The sequence below is a fragment of the Ixodes scapularis genome, unplaced genomic scaffold (assembly GCF_016920785.2).
Source record: "Ixodes scapularis isolate PalLabHiFi unplaced genomic scaffold, ASM1692078v2 PGA_scaffold3__209_contigs__length_174095766, whole genome shotgun sequence".
Taxonomy (NCBI): domain Eukaryota; kingdom Metazoa; phylum Arthropoda; class Arachnida; order Ixodida; family Ixodidae; genus Ixodes; species Ixodes scapularis.
In genome coordinates this window covers 105,615,271-105,634,771 of record NW_024609868.1, presented here as the reverse complement: position 1 = coordinate 105,634,771, position 19,501 = coordinate 105,615,271, and the positions used below count along the sequence as shown (strand labels likewise).

The 19,501-nt window shown below is 44.6% G+C and overlaps 1 protein-coding gene and 1 long non-coding RNA gene across 2 annotated transcripts in view; both read left to right on the top strand.

The window, feature by feature from the left end:
• Positions 1 to 1,265, top strand: part of LOC120840857 (putative sodium-dependent multivitamin transporter) — a 41,973-nt gene extending 40,708 nt beyond the window's left edge. Inside the window, exon 4 of the mRNA XM_042292819.1 lies at positions 1,207 to 1,265. Within this exon, the coding sequence (XP_042148753.1) occupies positions 1,207 to 1,265 (59 nt within the window). The remainder of the gene's footprint in view (positions 1 to 1,206) is intronic.
• A 4,869-nt stretch (positions 1,266 to 6,134) lies between these two features.
• On the top strand, positions 6,135 to 15,152 carry LOC121837111. The gene is made up of 3 exons (XR_006078117.1): positions 6,135 to 6,205; positions 11,581 to 11,738; positions 15,068 to 15,152. It is a non-coding gene; the product is annotated as an uncharacterized LOC121837111 (long non-coding RNA).
• The last annotated feature ends 4,349 nt before the right edge of the window (positions 15,153 to 19,501 follow it).

Sequence of the window (19,501 nt, the reverse complement as noted above, 5' to 3'; positions counted from 1 at the left end):
CGGTCAAATGCGTATATAATCGCGTTAAACTTTGCATGCATTGGCTCAACGTTTATAGACGAGAAGGCGCTGCGGTCCATTCCTCAAATGCGTAGATAACCATGTTCCATACGACACATTCTCTTTCTGACATGGACCGTTGACTTAAGCGGTGGAGATGCGTTCCGACGGCTCCTAGCGGATCCAAGCTGATCTGCGAGAAGCACCACTGGCTCTGCATTTCACCGACCATAAAGCAGTAATAATGAAGTCGAAACATAACCCGGAACTCCGCACTACCTATTAGCAATAAAAACAAAATCAGCATCATCAGCACAAGCTATGAACAAAATCAGTATCATCAGCACCACCAGAGATTCGCCCCAATCAACATCATTCAGCACGTAGAGATTCGGTCTTTTTTTTTAAGAGTTTTTTTTTTTACAATATTTTTTGTAAACTAAATGCTGGAGGGGCTCACAAAGATGAAGACATTACGTCTTCGTATTTTATCTTCTGATCAAGGTAACGTCATGTTCGCAAACGTTGGAGTTCTACCACCACCGCTAGGATAACTGATTTTCACAATCTTTCAGATTTCTGCTCTGCGTAGCTTATTTACAAGGGCCGAAGACCACGGTTCTCGTTTCTCACAACCACACGGCCGCCTGAAAGTGGATCAAAATATGAAACATATTAAAACATCATTCCGATATTAATTATGTCACACATTTGTCTGTAAGACAGCATTTAAAATATCGACCATAACATCTTCATTTTTTTTTTTACTTCTGGATCCCAGCAAAAGCTCCCCAGACAAAAAGTGTAAGATAAATTACTCATACTATTGTTCTACCTGTTATTAGTGGACTATAGCGGCAACTGAAGAAGAAAAGAACAGAGGACCGGACGGGACAGGTATAGACGAGAGTGGCTGCACGACCTAAAGGAATACACACGCATATATAGCATATAGCCTCAACAAATTGTGACCCGAAGAAAAAATGCAACATGCAAACTACCGGTGAGCCTTCTACGACTATCGCTACAATTACAGTGAAGCTTCCGCCTTTTTTCGCTGCAGATCCAGCTCTCCGCTTCGCGCATATAAAATCAATATTCGCAATACGCTGCATAACACGAAACGAAACGAAGCTCCATTAGGCGGTCAGCACACTTAAACCATGTTAGGCGTTCGAAACGCTATTCTTGGTGCCGCTTTTTCAGCTCACCTTGGTCTTTTGGTCGACATGGCTCACCATAAGCTTTTAGACGCTAGCACTTAGATTTGCGTACGAGACATTCTGTCGTCTCCACCTCTACTAAGTCTCGCCCAGCTTCGCATCAAAACCAAGATCAGGTACTGCGCCATACTTCACAACTTTCCCAGCTTGACCTAGCCATAGTACACAGAGCAACCTGTGAAACACAACTTGCAACATTTCGTCACCACCACCGGACCGCACATACTTGCCTATGCCGGTCGTCTAACTCCAGAAAATGTTTGAGTGGCACGTCAGGAATGTTAAAATATGACGGATTCGAGAATTATACGAACTTCATCAAGCAACTGGGCATCTCCACTACACCTAATGCCAAAGAAAAGTGGATACAGAAGGCCTTGCGGTGATTGTCGTGCATTAAACAACACAACTAACCCAGATCGGTACCCTCCCTCACTACCATGACTTCTCTTCATATTTTGAGGATATGTCAGTCTTCTCAAAAATAGCTCTTGTTCAAGCATATCATCAGATACACATTGCAACTGACGACAATCCTAAAACAGCAACTGCAACTTCATTTTTTTCTTATTCTTTGGGATGTTATTTGGGCGGTATAATGATTCGCAGAGTTTTCAACGTTTCATGAACGAGGTACACCGAAGACTTGACTTTTGTCTCGCCTCTCTGGATGACATCCTAGTAGCCAGTGCATCAGAGAAAACATAAACGGCCGCCTCTATGAACCCTGGTCTGCACCTGGTCTGCACCAGTATGAATTTGCCATGAGTGTCGCCAAATGCGAGTTGACAGTTACGAATGTGTAGCACCATACCTAAATTTCTTGGGGCATTGTGTTACTAAGCATGAACTTCGAACCCTCGATACCAAAGTTTAAGCTATTCGCAACTATCCAATACTGTCTAGCCAACGTAAGCTCCGAGAGGTCCTAGATTGGTTAATTTTCACTGCTAATGCATAGCCGGCTGCGCCGAAACTGTTCTACGTACTACTAAATGACCTATTAGTGATTTCAAAGGATTCCACACCGTCATTCACGCGACCCAACAGAGCATCTAGGTGATTTAGTTCAATCAATGCCGCAACTACCAATGCCACGTTGCTAGTGTACACTAAACCTGATGCACCCACTAGCATAATGGTTGAGGCTTCAAGCACAGCAATAGGAGCAGCACCACAGCAACACATCGGTGAACATTGGATACCTCTCGTTTTATTTTCAGGAAAATTAACCCCAACAAAGGCCCGATGCGGTGCCTTTAGAAGTGAACCTTTTGCCACATATCTCAGCGTCAAACATTTTAGTTAATTTGACGAAGGTCGCAAATTTTTCATTTGCAAATCACAAACCACTCACCTTCACTCTAACACTAAAAAGAAAAGCATATAACCCTTGGGAAGAAGAGAACCTAGTATTTTTCAGTGAATTTACACAGATATTCGACATATCAAAGGATATCACAGAGTGGTCGCTGGTGCATTGTCACGTGTAGATCCGCGTTGATCCTACCTGGCATTGAAGATTGATTTTGACGCACTCGCAAGAGGAAACATCTTTTCAAGTTGACACGCAAGACACATCTTTTTGGTTGAAGGAAACATTCGTGCCACAGGCAAATATTTCTTTTTGCAATTTTTTCAATATGAACCCCACGACCATACATTCCGTCCGCCTTCCGCAATGTCTTCAATGCTCTGCATGGACTGTTGCATCCTTGCACACTAGCTATGCAAAAACTATACACTGCCCATATAGGCTGGCCGAAGATAAACACGAATATACTCACATGGAAAACAACATGCACCTCCTGTCAAAAGTCAAAGAATTATCGTCACACCGTAACGCCAGCTGCAACGTCTCCGCCAACCGCCCTACGTTTCGACCATGTTCGTCTAGACTTCGTTGGCGCCTTACATCATTCCAGAGATTACATATATATTTTAAACTGTGTACATCGCCTCACACGATGACATGAGGCGATTCCAATTCCAGACATCACTGCGGTCACCGTGACCGAAGCTTCCGTCAAAGAGTGGGTTGCCCGTTTCGAGGTACCACCTATGATCACGACGGTTCGCGGTACACATTTCTAGTCCCATCTCTTCGCCCATCTTATGCGACTCCTCGGCGTAATCTGTATGCGCATTACAGGCTACCATCCTGCTGCAAAATAAATGGTTGAACAATTCGGTAGACAAATAAAGACATGCATACTGCTCGTTCACAGCTCTATTCTCTGGATCGAGGCTCTACTCGTTTTTCTTCTAAGAATTCGTTCCATGATAAAACTTCACATTGTGGTTTCTGCATCTTAACTTGTTTATGGCGCTATTGTACGCATGCCAAGAAAATTCATTCATGCTACACGACATGACTTACTTCCTCCTTTAACTTGTTTTCACGAACAACGCTCACCGCCTCAGGGTTCCGGTAGCTTTGAGCTGGTCCGCCACGATACGCTATTAATCACCTTACCTGCATCGATCCTGAACTTCACAACTGTTCTTATGTCTTCCTGCGAATAGACAAGGAAAAAAATTACTGCATCTCCACGTGGTGAATGATGTTGATTGGGGCGAAGGTCGGGTGGTGCTGATAATACTGATTTTGATCATAGGTAGTGCTGATGGTGCCGTTTTCATTCATGTCAGTAAGAGAATGTGTGGTTTTCTTTTTCTTTTTTAAGAAGAAAGATGGGATGGCAACTGAGAACCCCCTACTTTTTTTTTTTTCTTCTTTTTCTTGATACTGATTTTGGTCATAGCTAGGTAGTGCTGATGGTGCCGTTTTGATTCATGTCAGTAGAAGAATGTGTGGTTTTCTTCTTTTTCTTTTTTTAAGAAGACAGATGGGATGGCATCTCAGAGCCCCCCATTTTTTTTTCTTTTTTTTTCTTTTTTTTTCTATCTTTTTTTTTTTTTTTTTTTCTTGCTCTTGCTGTTGAGCTCGTGAGCTCAGGAGCTCACGAGCAGGGGTACGCCGGACGGCGGACGGACATACAGACATGGCTAGCCCCTAAGGAAGTTCGCCCCTAAAAAGCACTTGAACAACCCTATCAAGGCCCATTCAAGGTCATCAACTGCAATCTGTAGTTCTTCGATATCAATGTCTGTGACCGCTGCGAAAGAATATCAACCGACAGACTAATATCAGCTTATACGCATAATCCCGCTCCAATTTCCCATTTGAAGACAAGGAGACCAGCCAAGGACACCAGTCACCACTTGCGAGGAAAGACAGTTTGCCTGTACATTCACAACAGGACGTAATACTTTCTCATAGCTGTGAGAATTACTAAACATATTTCTTTACGCGACTGTGGCATCGCCTTTTCATAATATTTGTAAATATAGAAATAGATAATTATTTGCTTTATACCTATGCTTCGTTCTTGCGGAGAGAGAATATTTGCAGCGAATGCTAAAGAAGAGGAGAATGAAGGATCGCACGAGCCAGTAATAGCGGCCGCGCAGCCTAAATGAAGAAATAAATATTTATGGAAAAGGGCCTCAACAGGAACAAGTGTTTACATCAACCACTGTGCTTGAACTGTTGAAGACCGTTAAAGATCGCAGACGGAAAGCGCAATACCTCGTTGTTAGAAATATAGCGAAAATGTTTCTAGTATTCGAGAGGCGTGACTGTGCAGGTTAGATAAAAAGCATGACGGGGTGTGAACAGCAGGCGCCTTTTTCTTTGGTTCTTCCTCCCCAAGGGGATTCCTCGTGCAAATTTGTTGTCATGTTGTTGTTGTTCTTTTATTTCCCTTTAGTTAGAAGAGTTAAATTTGGTGGTTTTTAGGCGTCAAACCAACTAAGGGCATCTTACACGTCCCAGCGAAGGACTCGAAATTAATTTTTATCTGCTGGGAACCTTGTGACCGACAACCGAAAGCTCGGTTACACGGCTCCTTTTCCGCAATCAGCCTCCCTCAGGCCGGCGTTTTGCCTCGGAGCAAACGAGGCGGCTTGTCAAAGCCGGAGACAATCCAACTTTTCGAAATATGGTCGATCCGTACAGCAGCCTGTAGTGGCACCTGGTGAATTCGGGGAAAATCAAATAGAATGCCGGAAACCGAAGAGAATATCGTATACTTCTTCTCTTTTCAATTTTAAGTTTTAATAAAGGTCTACCACTCGCTACCGCGGGCACAGTAGCGCTCCGGGAGCGTGCTTGGATATTAGCGACAAGATGTTTTGGTGGCGCCCTCCTATGGTTCCCCCTTGTGACGTCATTACCTCGCGAACAACAAGTTCGATGGTGTTTGTAAATAGCATGGTGGAAGCCTGAAATCATTGCGCTCTCAAAGCAACACTGCCAACACCGTCGAAATTGAAGTTTTTTCATTCCTCTTATTTCCGTCGATGGCATACCCTTTCCGACGTCATGGTCAGCTTTTGGGCCAATCGTGGAAGGCCGACCACAGCGACGCTTTCGGTCGCGCACGTCGCCAATATGATTTGAGACCCCAGCGCGAGCTCTCGACAGCAAACCCACCCTCGGCGGTAGCGCTGTGCTAAAACTCTCAACTATCTCGGGGCAAAAATGACGTGTCTGATAAATTGTTTTCATGTGCAATAGTCACTACAGATATGAAAATAGCAGAAATAGCTGTTCAGTTCTCCCACCTTCAGCGCTAGCTTTCTACCTTCAATAACTCTTCGTTGTTTCGTGAGCCCGATCGTGGTCATGCAGCCAAAGCATGGCGGAAGGCAGTGAGCGCCTGCTGTGGACCGATAATCCGAGACGTACATCCTGACGTACGCACCCCCTCAATCAGTGTAGTTCTCTTGTATTCTATGATGTTAATTGGTAAACACAGAAAGAACCCATTAGAGTTTCATCTTTATACTCTCTGTGACTATTGAGGTGTTTCTTTTGCAGTGTGTTTCTTTCACTATTTTCGCACGCAGGTTTCGATGTGCCGTTCATGTGGAGCTGCTTCTGTATCGGCGCTATGGGGACCATCTACACTGCTCTGGTGACTGTTTTTTTTTTATATTAACCAAAATATCCTTTAGATATTTGGCTTCGTTTAATCAGATTATGTATTAGAAGTATAAATTGGCCAGTCGTGGCACCTCAATCACCAGGAAATGCGCAAATTAAGAAATTAAGTTTTAAATGCAGAAAACAGATTTTGGTCGGCCTACTATCATCGAGGCGAGACCATATAATCACAGTGTTCAATCCTAGCTCGGGAAGCTACTGAAAAGAAAATGAAGCACCATCTTCGTCCCCTAATTTTTATGACACGAAAGCTATCATGCTACTGAATGAGATATCGGTACTTCGTGTCGCACCTTAGTTTCCAACATTAAACGTAAAAAAATGGATTCCCAGGCGCGCCTTCTGCAGACCAGTAACAACGTCGGAGAAGTAAGTGAAGACGTCATCCTTAGGAACAACGAGACACTCGGAGGGTTCCGAAAAGCCTGTTGACCTTGACTCCCACTGGCGCTCAATCAGCTCAACAGCGTTTATTCAACTCGACGGTGCGACGTGCCCGAAAAACAAACCCGAAAGAGGATGGGGCTAGAGAGCGAACCTTATTCCGCCTGCCTGGAGAAGGTGAAAAACGTATCATTCCTTCCCTCGTTCTCGAGTCCGCTTGGAGGTGCGTCAGGAGCAGGGAGCAAAACGGGCTGTCGCTACCTTTTCCCTCCCTTTTTCTCAGAATGCATGAGGAGCAGATGTCGCACTTGTTCGCTTTGATTGGAGGGAGACAGCGGGCAGATGCAAAGGCATCTAGACTTTTGATCTACCCACCCTCCTTTCAACCAGAGCTCTGCACTCGGAAGTCACCGCAAGCTCTCATGTCCTCCTCTCCCTCACTTTCTCTCCGTAGAGCCCTGTGTACGGACAGTCGCAGGTTGAGTCTGCAGTTTACACATCGTTTGCGCACCGCAGCTTGAAACGTGCTTTACAAAGTTACTATACTAAGTCCTGCGTTGCAGATGTTAACAGAAAAAAAAGTAACGAAATATGTTACTCGTTACTTACAAATAAAAGGAACGCGTTACCGATCTACATTACCTCAAAATAAAAGGAAAACGTTACCGTTGACGTTATGGACAAAATGTAACCCACGTTACTTTTGCGTTACCGTTTAGTTATGAATTAACACGTGTTACTGTTTTGACGTTAGAGGTATGCATAAGCGCCATATTTCAAGAAACATTAGGTTTATGCAGGAAGTGAACATAATTTACTTATCTTTTTTTTTTGTGTCACTTAAATACTCACGAGGAAAAACTAAAAAAAAAGACGCCAAAAACTCACAAACTGACATAATTTGGCGCCTAAAAGCCCGAAAAAAAAATTGAAGTGTAAATATGTAACGAGTAACGCAACTACGTCATCCGTTGCTCTAAATAAGCAACGTAAGTACGTTACCCGTTACTCTTTCGAAAACGTAACGAGTACGTTAGTATGTTACCGAAAAAAGTAACGCGTTACTAGTAACGCCGTTACACCTAACGCGATACAGCCTACATTGATTTTCTAACCTGATGTAATCAATCCCTTGTTATACGCGATAAATGAACCAGGTTAGCAGTCCTACGGCACTGGCCACATTACTCCTAGGCAGCGTTCAAGCAGTACGCTCTAAAAAAAGCCCGTGAGTCTGCTTTCCCACACAACGCTCGGAGAGCCAATCACCGCCACTTACGGAGGCAGCCCAGCGAATGACGATGCCAAAGCATATGTTTAAACCAAAAAACGCAGTCTGAGTTCTGACATTAAGCAATGCAAGCGTGACGTTTTGCATTGCTTAATGTCACAACTCAGACTGCGTTTTTTGGTCTAAACATATGTTTCGGCATTGTCATTCGCTGAGCTACCTCCGAAAGTTGCGGTGATTGGCTCTCCGAGTGTTGGTGCGGGAAAGTGGACGCACAAACATTTTTAGAGTGTATCTTAAAATCTGAAACCATCCAAAAATGCAATGTTTGCTGCGTCTAATCTTTTTTCGTTAACTAGCACGTCTCGACTAAAATTATCCCTCAAGAAAATCTGAGAACTTTTCTTAAAGGTATAATAAAACGTATTGAATTATTCAGAGAGAGAGAGACCTGGCTAATAATGCTTCACATATTCGCAAACTCTTTTAACTATTGTGCGGTTTCACTCATGTCTCCTGGAGGTCCAGTGCTACGCTTATACTTAAAAGTAGCGACCAAGCGCTAGGAAAAACATGGAGGTACTGCGCTCACCAGAATTATTCTGTTAAGACGCAGCGTTTATTCTTTTGCTTCATTTTACTTTTAATCTTGACGCGTTGCGTATTTGCACAAAAATGATTGTCTCTACTTGAGGACGGGTCTGGAGATACAGACGTGTCTTGTTTAGGCGGACTGAAGTTTCCCTCCGCAAATAGCTGTCAAGAAAATCACGCGAGGCGCCCTTGGGAAACCCAGCTTAAGCGACGCAACAAGTTCGAAGTATACGCGTAACAAAGCTGATGTCTAACGTTACATCTCAATTTGATGAATTAACCCTCGGTTCTGACTGACTCAAATCGTCACACAAGTTCTAGTTCTGCCACGGTACACGAGTATAATGACGGTGGGCACGCATGTGATGTCAGCAGCAGTAAAATGCAGTACGCGCGTACAAATTTCGAGTTTTCTACGCGCATATTTTCTATATACTTGCCGTCACACAACTTTGCTCTAGGTGGTAAAAGGTATAGTGCTGCGAGTTCACCAACGATGGTGCACAAATGATATAAGGGTGCTATCAGGGATCGCCCACGGGAAAACACCAATACATAATTCTCAATCCGATCTCCCCCTCCGATCTCATGAGCTAAGAGCGTTATTTTCACGGGTAAGATAAGAACAGCATAGAGGAGTTTCAGTCGTTCCGCTTTCTAGCTCGAGCTTCCTGCTGCCTTCGATAATGCTTCGGCTTCTCGAAAGCCTCGAGCGTGCACGCGCAGCCAAAGCACGGCTGAGGGCAACGAGCGCGTTTTGGAGCCCGGAGTACACGAAAGAGGCGTCCTCCCATTTTCATCCTGACAGTGCTTATAGATTTGTTACCCCTCGAACCAGCACACACTCTGGGACTGCCCAGCAGCCCACCAGAGTCGACATGAATCCCTTTCCCAGTTACCCCACGACCTCACTTTAAGCGGCTGGTAGGAATGGTCGTCCCCCCCTCCAGAACTCCAGAAGTTGTGGTGGCCATCCCTCGTTCATCACATTCAATTTATGATGGGCGACGGAGACCGGCGCCGCTACATAGGCCCGGACCTGGGCTAAGATCGAAGAACTTCCACTCTTCGGTTAAAATAAAGTATATCTCTCTCTTTCTCTCTCTTACCTCACAAAGAAGCTAAGCAAAACGAAATTGTACATTGTTTGCACAACGCAATACTAATCTTCTCATAAGACTGGTGATAATATTTCAATGGTCAACGCTAAAAAAAAAAAAAAGAAACGCCTGAGCGATTTGATTGGGGAAAAACATATAACAATGTTTCCTTATACAGTCAGTGCCGCCTACGATATTCACAGTATGTACAAAGAACAAAAAATAGGGAGGTAATTGAACATATGCGGTATACATTATTAGAGCAGAAAAGAACATACTCCATGGTAGTAAGAGCGTTTCATCTTGCTGTGTGTGTGTCCGAGGTCTAGAAAATATCAAAATCAAAATCACGAGCCCAAATCGAGTGCCTAAGGCAATGGTCGGGTCCAATCTATGAACCGCATTCAAATATCGTCATTGGGGTGTACTGCGATCCCCACGTTACGTTATCAAATTTTGCAAAGGAGAGATTGAATGAAAATTATCGATTTTGTCCTTGAAATTATACCGCAACAAAGGGGTTTCTTCGCCAGGGGGATTGCGTGCGAGTATCCTTGAATCCCACTACTGCCAGTAAGCTCGTGTAAAGTGAAAAACATTCCAACTGAATATCGTTGCACCGCTCTTTTAAGGGTGAACGGAGTATAGCAGTATGAGGACACGCTGAGGGACTTTTTTGTTTCTCGAACACACACAAAAAAAAAAAAAAGAGTGGTGCGGCTTACGGACTCCTGGATCGCGCGTCCTTAAAGATGCTTTCCGTCTCGCCTACCGCTCATCCTCTCTCTTTTATCGCAGTTTTCCTGTCCAACACCTCCAAGATAACAAAACCGTAGTGTTAAATAAGATGGCGTCACCAGAGAAAGCCAACGCCGGGCACAGATTGGACACGACGATTGCGTCAACGTTAGGCTCAAACTTGACTCGAAGCCGAGCGCTGACGCAGCAGTCGTTTCCAATCTGTGTCGAGCGTTGGCCTTCACTGACGACGCCATCTCATTCAGCACTATGGCTTTGCTATCTAAAAGGTGCCTGTCTATTGTTCCAAAGTTACTAGATAAGAGCTTCCTACAAGTAGCGCCATTCTTTGAAGCGCCGACTACTTGACGGTGCCGGGTTAAAAAAGCGAATTTGTGGCACACAGCAGACGACTGATATGAATGACGTCATTTTGTTCTCTCAGAATGTACTTTGTCATTTGTATTGGTTGTTGTTATTTGTAAAACGAAGTATCAAAGGACTTACCATTGTTCTGGTGCCTAAGGAGTAGGCTTCCTCCTATAATAGCAGGCTATGGTTCTGGTGCTTGTTGAGCCTAGTAGGCGCGCTGGTTGACTAGGCCCATGTGCTCATAGATCCCTTGGAAGCATGTAAATCTACCCCGGTTTGTTATTTGTGTCAACGCTCGGGAATTGTTACACCGCTTCATTTGCAGGACGAAATGAGAACTAAGCAAACACGTAACTCGTGGTTTCCTCATGGAGACGACAAGCAAGATTCACCATCCCCGTCTTCTCTTAATCTTAAATATAGTTTTAGATGTACATAACATGTAAAAAAACAAGAAATTCTTACATTCGACACTAATGTTTAATGCATAGAACTCGCCTAAACATTTTTAGTATATCTGAAAAATTTGGTTTAGAACAACATATCAAACTGAAACTTAGTGTTGTGCGTAAATATAGATACATAGATATATATATATTGGCTTTCGGGGGTTTCATAAGACATTGATTCATTCGATCAAGTACGGTTCAATCATCACCATATTTTCAATTATGTCCTCTTCGGAGACCGCCGTACGATGATGAAAAATACCCGTGATATATATATATATATATATATATATATATATATATATATATATAGTCATTTATTATTATAAAGTAAGACAGGAAAGGGGAATGCAAGACGCGTGAACGCATATAGGTTGAAAATTTATTCAGTTTCATGATTTGCCAGAGCACTGTTAACAACTATGTATGAAAATTTGCTTTCTTCTGCTCAAGCCATATTTCGCATTCGACAACACAGGGAGGACTGAGGGGCGTCGTGTGGATGGACTGCCTGCAGGCTGCATTAACGCTGCTAGCGCCAGCCACTATTATATCCAAGATTGTTTACGACTCCTACCACGGGTCTGTTCCATTGAGACCCTTGACCGACTTCGATGTCAGGCCGTACATCTTCAAGTAGGTGTCTTGGTGTTCCTTACTGCTGGGCTGTTGGCGGTTCGGTGGCGGTTAAAATTACCGTAAGAGGGACTTTTATCTCACGTTACCCGCTCTGTAGTGCCAAAGTACGTAGCGTTCTCGCAGATTCCGCTCAACAGACCCCCGTGACAATTCTCACGTAACACGACCGGATCCACTAAACTAACTTTACATCCTGCTCTTAAAGTGCACGAATACAATTTCCTTCACTTAAATTACAAGCCTGTTCACCCTTTTTCTGCGCGCAAAATCGGACTTCGAGAACCGAAGCGAGGACGAACTTAACGGCAGCCCTTTGCCTGGAACACTATGCATTTTTAGTTCCTTGTCTCAACGGAGCCGGTATAATGTGGGATCAAGATCTCTCTTGAGGCTATTTTAACTATACCGGGTGAGACACAAGCGTATTCACCAGCAAGCCATCCCCAACTGTTAAATACGAATTGGCTCTCTGCCTCAACACTTCCTTAATCTTGAAGTTGTCACATCACAGGGTTTTAGTAGATTGTTTTCACTTTCCGCTCCAAGCTTCCTGCCAAACTGCGAGTACACAGCCGGCTACGCTCAAACTCAGAGCGGCCATGTATGCGCAGTGCCGATTGTTCCGCTCCGTACAGCGCGCGCGCGAAAGCGGTCTTCTAAAACTCGCTATTGTAACGCGTGTGCGCGTAAACGAGTGGCACGGTTACGTCACGTCGTCAAAAACCAGACACTCTTTGCCAGGGCCGGTTTGATGATGATTGCGGCCGTCTCTCCCGGCGGTTAAAATAACCACAAGAGGGATCCTGAGGTGCTGTGACTGACTCCATGAGGATAGGGAGCTAAAGTTAAACAGCGTTCCAGGCAAACCCTTAGCGAAAGAGAGCGTAATAATAGTATACTCGACATAGTTCTAGTATACTATAAGGTAGGAGTGCAACAGAATATTACAAAGAGTAGAGTAGTATTGTATGGCATCCGGGAGCCGTTCCATGATCCAAGTATGCTTGCCAAGAATGTTTATATCATATAACTACCAGACTACTCCAAGTACGCTCTCAGCAACCGTAGACACTTCAAGTATAATTTAGGCACGCCATTAATATTGTTTAGGATTATAGAAGTAGCGCACTCCCGGTAAACACGGAAGCGTCTTCAACTGACCTTCAAAGCGTGAGGCATCTATGCACTCTTAATCTGGTTCCACTTAGGTTCAAGTTAAGTTCCGCATAAGGCTGGTGTTCCACTAATTTTGACTAAGTCCTGACAAATTTTTAGCGGATCAAACGGTTTTACTTTGTTTTGTGTAGCTTTCCTCTCGAGAAACCTCTTAAATAATTCTACATTAATAAAATATCGCAAACTGAGTGGAACGCTTATTTTATTTGCTTTCTATAATTGATTTTTTTTAATGAAACACGTGCATTTACAGCAGGCTGATCACCTGTTCCGCCTAAATTTGTTCCAGTTACTAAAAACTTCTTCCACTTAAACTCTTCGCAGTCTTTTTTTTTAAAATTAATATGCCACTTTGTTCCACTTATGTGGTGAGTTGCGGAGAAAAACACCAGAAAAGAAGGAAATGTTCGCTTTTCAAAATTTGCTACTTTCTTAAAGACTTGGACTCATGTACGAGTCTCTCCTCTGACTGAAACAGTATAATCTTGAGTTGTCCACCTTAAGTGCAAAAGTTTTCAATTGAAAATTGCATACGTTTTAGGTCGCCTGCTATAGTGATTATTCACTGGCGGCCATATCCGTGTGCGCTGCTGCTGAGCGCGTGCTGACGGCGAGCTTCCGCAGTCCTTTTGGATTGTGCATTTAGCACCATCAAGGTTGCCGCTCTTAGCAGGCTATTTGTCTGAGCTCGTTCTGAGCATGCATGCGCTTTAAATATCGCCCTCAAATATGGTGTCCAGTGAATACTTCCTATACGGGCGCAAATCGTCGTCACACCATTAAAAAAAAAAGACATATTATTTTAAATGGTTGTAACAAAATTTGAGCTGTGCATAATATAATTGCACTGATCATATTGGTAATCAAACTGCTGAAATCGAGACAATCAAGGCGTCGGACTTCTCGAGGTACGCTCGAAGCGCGATATTTAGAAGAGCAACGGACGTTCGCCCTATTTGCGGAAGAGGCCGAGTGGCATCCGTCTCAAATCACGACCGGCAAAAATAAAGCTCAATCAATCAATCAATCAATTAATCAACTAGTGTTTCTTGCAGAGTTAAGGAATAACCGCTGCACTTGTCGTTGGCATTTTCAATAATAATAATATTACTAATAAAATCATTTACTGTTTATTAGTGTCCAGGGACATCCAATTGGTCTTGTTTCTGGCGAAGTTCAATAAAGCGCACAAACAGATATGCTTGCGCGCGCACACACACACATACACTCTCGCACGCACGCGCGTACGCACACATGCACACGCGCAAACGCACGCAGACGCAGGGAATGGCTGACATAAGTCCGTCCTCGCTTTGATTACACGAGTACAATTTTGTGATCAAAAAGATGCTGAACAGGTTTAAAATGTAAGTATAGTGAATGGCATTCGTGTACCTTAAATGAATACTGAACCGAAATTTAGAGTTTGAAAAGCAAGGCTCGAGGCGATAGGCAGGACGCTGCAAAACCCAAAAACATCATTCAAACATCGATATCTCTAGCGGACAGCCGTATTTTCGGAAAAGAAGTGCACGATTGAACAAGGCCGTCGAAGCCGACGAGGCAAGGCATGTCACGATTCTCTTTTCATCTCCACTTCGCTTCGTTCTTTTGAGCAGGTGAACCGAAGCGAGGAGGAGAGAAGCAAGGCCGCTTCCCCTCATTATCAACTGTTACAGGAAAATTGTGACGTCACATTCCTCAAAATAATTGCGCCCTTCTTTTCAAAAAAAAAAAAAAAAAATGCAGGCATCCGTTTTAGATATTAGTGTATTAGCGATGTTTTGGAGTTAGTAGCGTCCCGTTCAATGCTTCTGCGACTTTATTTTGCAAAATCCAAATTTCGTTTCAGCACCTTAAGAGCGGCATGTAAAGTTATTTTTGTGAAGCGCCGTCTTAAGAGATAATTTAAGAAAACGACAGGCAAGGCTTACGTCTGGTGAGCGGAATCGGCTGCAACACAAAATGCTTCATCCCCACGTGACCTCAAAACATTTTTAGCGGATATTTTAACCGCCAGGAGAGTCACATTCACCAGCGAATCGGCCTTGGCACTCAGTGGTCGAGGAACCCGTGCCCCGAATGTCATTTTAATTAGGTGACCTAACTTAATCTTCGACGTAACTATCGTCTTCCTGTTGCTTATTCAGAACCAGTCTAGATTTGACGCAGGACGAAAATGTGTGGAGCTGCTTTCTGGGTCTTCTTGCGATGGCACTCTACAGTTCATGCCTCGTTCCTACAATTGCTCAGAGGTACTTGGCCGCAAAAACACTCCGCGATGCCCAAAGGTAAGTCTGAGCCTTCCTAATTACTTCTGTGCGCGTGCTTCCAAGGAGATGCAATAGACATTTTCATGTTTGCAAGCGTCCAAAGATGCCGTGTATGCTTTATTTCTTTCTGACGTTTTTAGAATGAATTACTTCGCAGTCTTCTGATTAAGTCATAATTTTACGCACTAGTTGAACCCTGCCCAAAATAAATTTACCCGAATTACTTGCAAAACTTCTCCCTCACCAATTTAAAAAAAAAAAAAAAAAGTACAGTTTACCGCAAATGAAAACTCTATATTCCCTGAGAGGCTTTGTCAGTGGCTTCACGAGGAGCGGGACTGGTGTCATTAAGGCCGGTTCACACATACAGCGAAGCGCTAAGTTAGCGCTACGTGAGCGCTCGAATGAGCGCTCATGTGGCGCTTCCTAGCACGTGATGTAGCGCTCGGTTAGCGCTTCAGTAGCGCTCTGTTAGCGCTTCAGAAGCGCTTTGTTAGCGCTCTTAGTGCTACAGAAGCGATTTGTTAGTGCCACAGAAGCGCTTTGTTAGCGCTCTCACGCTCCTTGTGCCCTGCTTGCTGCTGCGGAACAGCGCGCGTGCACGGCGATTCCTTTGTTGCTGTCTTTCCTTTGGCATTGAAAGAAGACGAAGTAAAAGAGCCGCTCTCCAAGCAAAGGGTCGGCCAGGCGACCCAGAGTCATGGACTTTGAGCGACTAATTGATTGGGTACGACCTCATCGCTTTCTATTCGATATGCGTGACCCTGGCTTCAAAGACACGCAGTTAAAAATAACCGCCTTCGAAATATCTCTGTGTCTCGGTCCCTCAGCCTGGGAACAAGCTTCACCAGGTACCCGTCAGTATCTCGGTGGCGAAAGATTTCGCGCACCCAGAAGGCTCTTCTGGGCGTTAAGCCGTCCACACTCATATGCACTAATCGCGTATGTAAGCGCATTTGTCGCATTTCTATTTAAGCATGACACAAGTCCGCCATGGTGCTGCTAATGCACACCCAACCACAGGAACCGGAACCGCAGTGCACGCGCTAATCCACAGCACCGCGGTACAAGAGGCGCTACTGAAGCGCTAACACGGCGCAACTGAAGCCCTAACAAGGCGCTACTGGAGCGCTAACAAGGCGGTACTGGAGCGCTAACAAGGCGCAACAGAAGCGCTAATCGCGCGCTGTGTTAGAACTAAGTCACGCACCAGGAAGCGCCACATGAGCGCTGCTTGGAGTGTTCACGTGGCGCTAAGTTGGCGCTCGGCCGTATGTGTGAAGGGGCCTTCACAGGGCTAAATGGAACCAGAAGGCACGATTTCTACATTTTTCGCTACGCATAAAATGCAAAAAAAAATTGGGTTGTGTGTATGTTTATACAGCCTAGAACTTGGTCTGCCTCACAGGGGCGACGAGTCTCCCAGCTGTAGATGAGAAATTTAGCCAGTGCGGTACAGCCGCTAGCCTGGGGTCTTTAACGTGCATCACGCAGTAGTGATACACGACCGCACGCCGGTACGATGCTCATCCAGATCGAAACGGGCAGGGGTGGGGCTCGAACCCAGGATCCCTGGGTTCTGCAGCGCGAGCTTTCGCTCCACGTGCTCCGAGCTGGTGTGCGTTAGACCACTCGGCCACCGATCCCCCCATAAAATGCAACAAAATTCGGCACTGAACCAGCCGGACTGTCATCTTTCAAGATTGGTGGGACTAATAGCTCGTGTATGCATTATTTATTCCTGCGTAAGTGTAACGAGTATGACAAAGCATTGTTGTTACTACCTTAGTTTGTTTTATTATTCATTGTCTTTATTTGATTTTGTATTTTATTGCAGCTTTACACTGTTGCTAAATGACACTGCTTTACGGGATTGACCGTTATCTTCTCTTCTATTCGCCCTCGAGCAGTTTAACTCGAACAGCAACCTCCATCCAGACAGACTTAAAGCAGCGCCATGCCATATGTGTCGCTAATGGACTCCTAGTGAAACGCCGCGAACGCAGCACGCAAGAAAAATACCTAACGTAAGAAGGACACCTGACAACGTGTCCGAGAAGGCTGGAGTAAGTCAAGAAGCCGATTTCGGGACTTTGATTGCCGCGTTTGCATGCCTCTCAAATTGCCTGACCCACTGGAGATAGGGAGAAAGAGTACGGTAAAAACAAAAAAAAAAGGGGGGGGGGGGGGGGCGTGAGCGAGGTTTAGGTAAACATGCATCAGCTATTCATGTTCTATTTTTAAGATGGCTTTCAGATTTGCTTACCCGATAAGCGCAAGAAAATATAGGAGCCGGCAAAACTGTAGCGCGTAAATCACTGCGGCTTTTTTTTTTTTACCTGAGCCTTTTTTTTTTCAGCCGTAAACTACGCAGTGTGACGTCCATAAAAATGCTACAATTTAATTGCAGAAGTTGGCCTGTTGACTTACTTCAGGAGCTTGTTTCTCGAGTACTGTAAACGACTTGATTTTTGTGACGATGTAATTTGCGCCAATTTCGCGACTCATTTGCAAAGAGCGAACTTAGCTGAGGAAAAACTAAAGAAAGAAAAAGGCTTAACTCTTATGGAAACGCAGCGACGCCACCGGTCTTCGAACAACACGGCGCCGTTTCGCACGGGACACATGAGATGGCTCAACGAACGCCGCCAACGAACGAGCATACGGCGCCGAGAGCCAGCGTCTTTAGCAGACAATCTTTTCGACTCAAAAGCGGAGCGCGTTCCGCGGGCGGCGACAGTCGCAGAAACAAAAACAAGCGCGGTAACATCAAGGAACTGCAGTTTCTTGTTTACTAAATACGCCGGCTCTCGGCGTCGTCTGCTCGTTCGTTGGCGGCAGTTGGCGTCGCGACCGCTTGCGCCATCTCTTGTCTCCCGTCCGAAACGGCGCCGTGTCGCTTGCAGACCGGTGGCGTCGCTGCGTCTCCATAGGAGCTAAGCCTTTTTCTTTCTTTTCTTTTTCCTCAGGTAAGTTTGCTCTTTGCAAATTTTACAAAAAAAAAAAAAAATGTGCCCTCTGTGGGCAACGCTGCACAAAGTCGTAGCGCGATAGGTTAAGAAACTGAATTTTCCGGTCGATTTAAAGAGCATGCCGTCTCCTTGAATCACCCTTTGTTATCCTAGGATACAAAGACGCAAAATATATCACACCCAATCGCAGAATTCTATGTCTGCGATATATTCCCTGAGCAACCCTTCGCAAAATTCGCGGAATATTGAGCTCATGAAAATGAAGTCGATTTCAATTGCGTCATCTGGCACACCCCGACGAGGGACTGAGGATTAATTTCTAGCATCTGGGGATCTTTTGGTGTACAGTCAAAATCTCGACTAAGCGGCGCCTTCTCAATTTGCTATAGGCCTCCGTCTGATTTCTGCGGAAATCTCGGTCGGGATTCGAGCCCACTACCTCACACCCGAAGCCCAGTGCATTACCTCAGGACCCAGTAGTTCTATCTTTTTTTTTTTTTTTTGTCCCGTTTTATTTTAAATATTGTATGTTTAGATACCTCAAAGGGATACTACAACGAAATTTCGGCGCTAATTTTTTGGTCTATATGTGTTCAAAATAGCAGTATCACATGGAACATACCAATGTCTTGTTAAAAAAGTCTCGAAAAGGAATTTTAAAACGAATTAAACGATTAGCAAAGAGCACCTGGTGGATGTCACTAACGCCTCGTTTGTAATGCTCGTCTAGGAACCTTGACAGCTAGTGACGGAGGTTGTCTCGTCTCCGGCCACGACGAAAGAAGAGGGGAAAGAGGAACTTCCCTCTTCCCGAGAATGCCTTTTGTGTGTCGCAGAAGTCGCTATTGTCCCTCTTCAAGATTATAGAAGATTAACCCCTCACTCAAAATTCGTACAAAAGCAGCCGCTTCGGTGGCTGGAACGACTAGGCCATCTTCTCGACGTCAGCCTGGCCGTAGCTTTGCTCGTCTTGAGACGACCTACATCACGATTGCGTTGGATGTCACGTGGTCTCTGCTGGGCCTTCTCCGAGCGCTTGCCAGAATGGGCCGTTTATAACGAACACTACAGCCACCAGGCTCAAAATACAAACGTGCTATTGTTATTTACGGATATTGTGGATCATATTCAACCTATTTTTGAACACGACGGGAATATTTCAAATTTCGTTGAAGTATACCTTTAAAATATTCCGTTTCACAGACCGCGAGCTTCCGGTGGTTTCACAAAACAATAAGAATGGCAGCTTTTAACTGCAGGATGTACAAACAAACAGAAGTGTCGCGCAGCTGTAAAAAAGACAACTATACTGAACGTCACAACACATTCGCTCATGGAG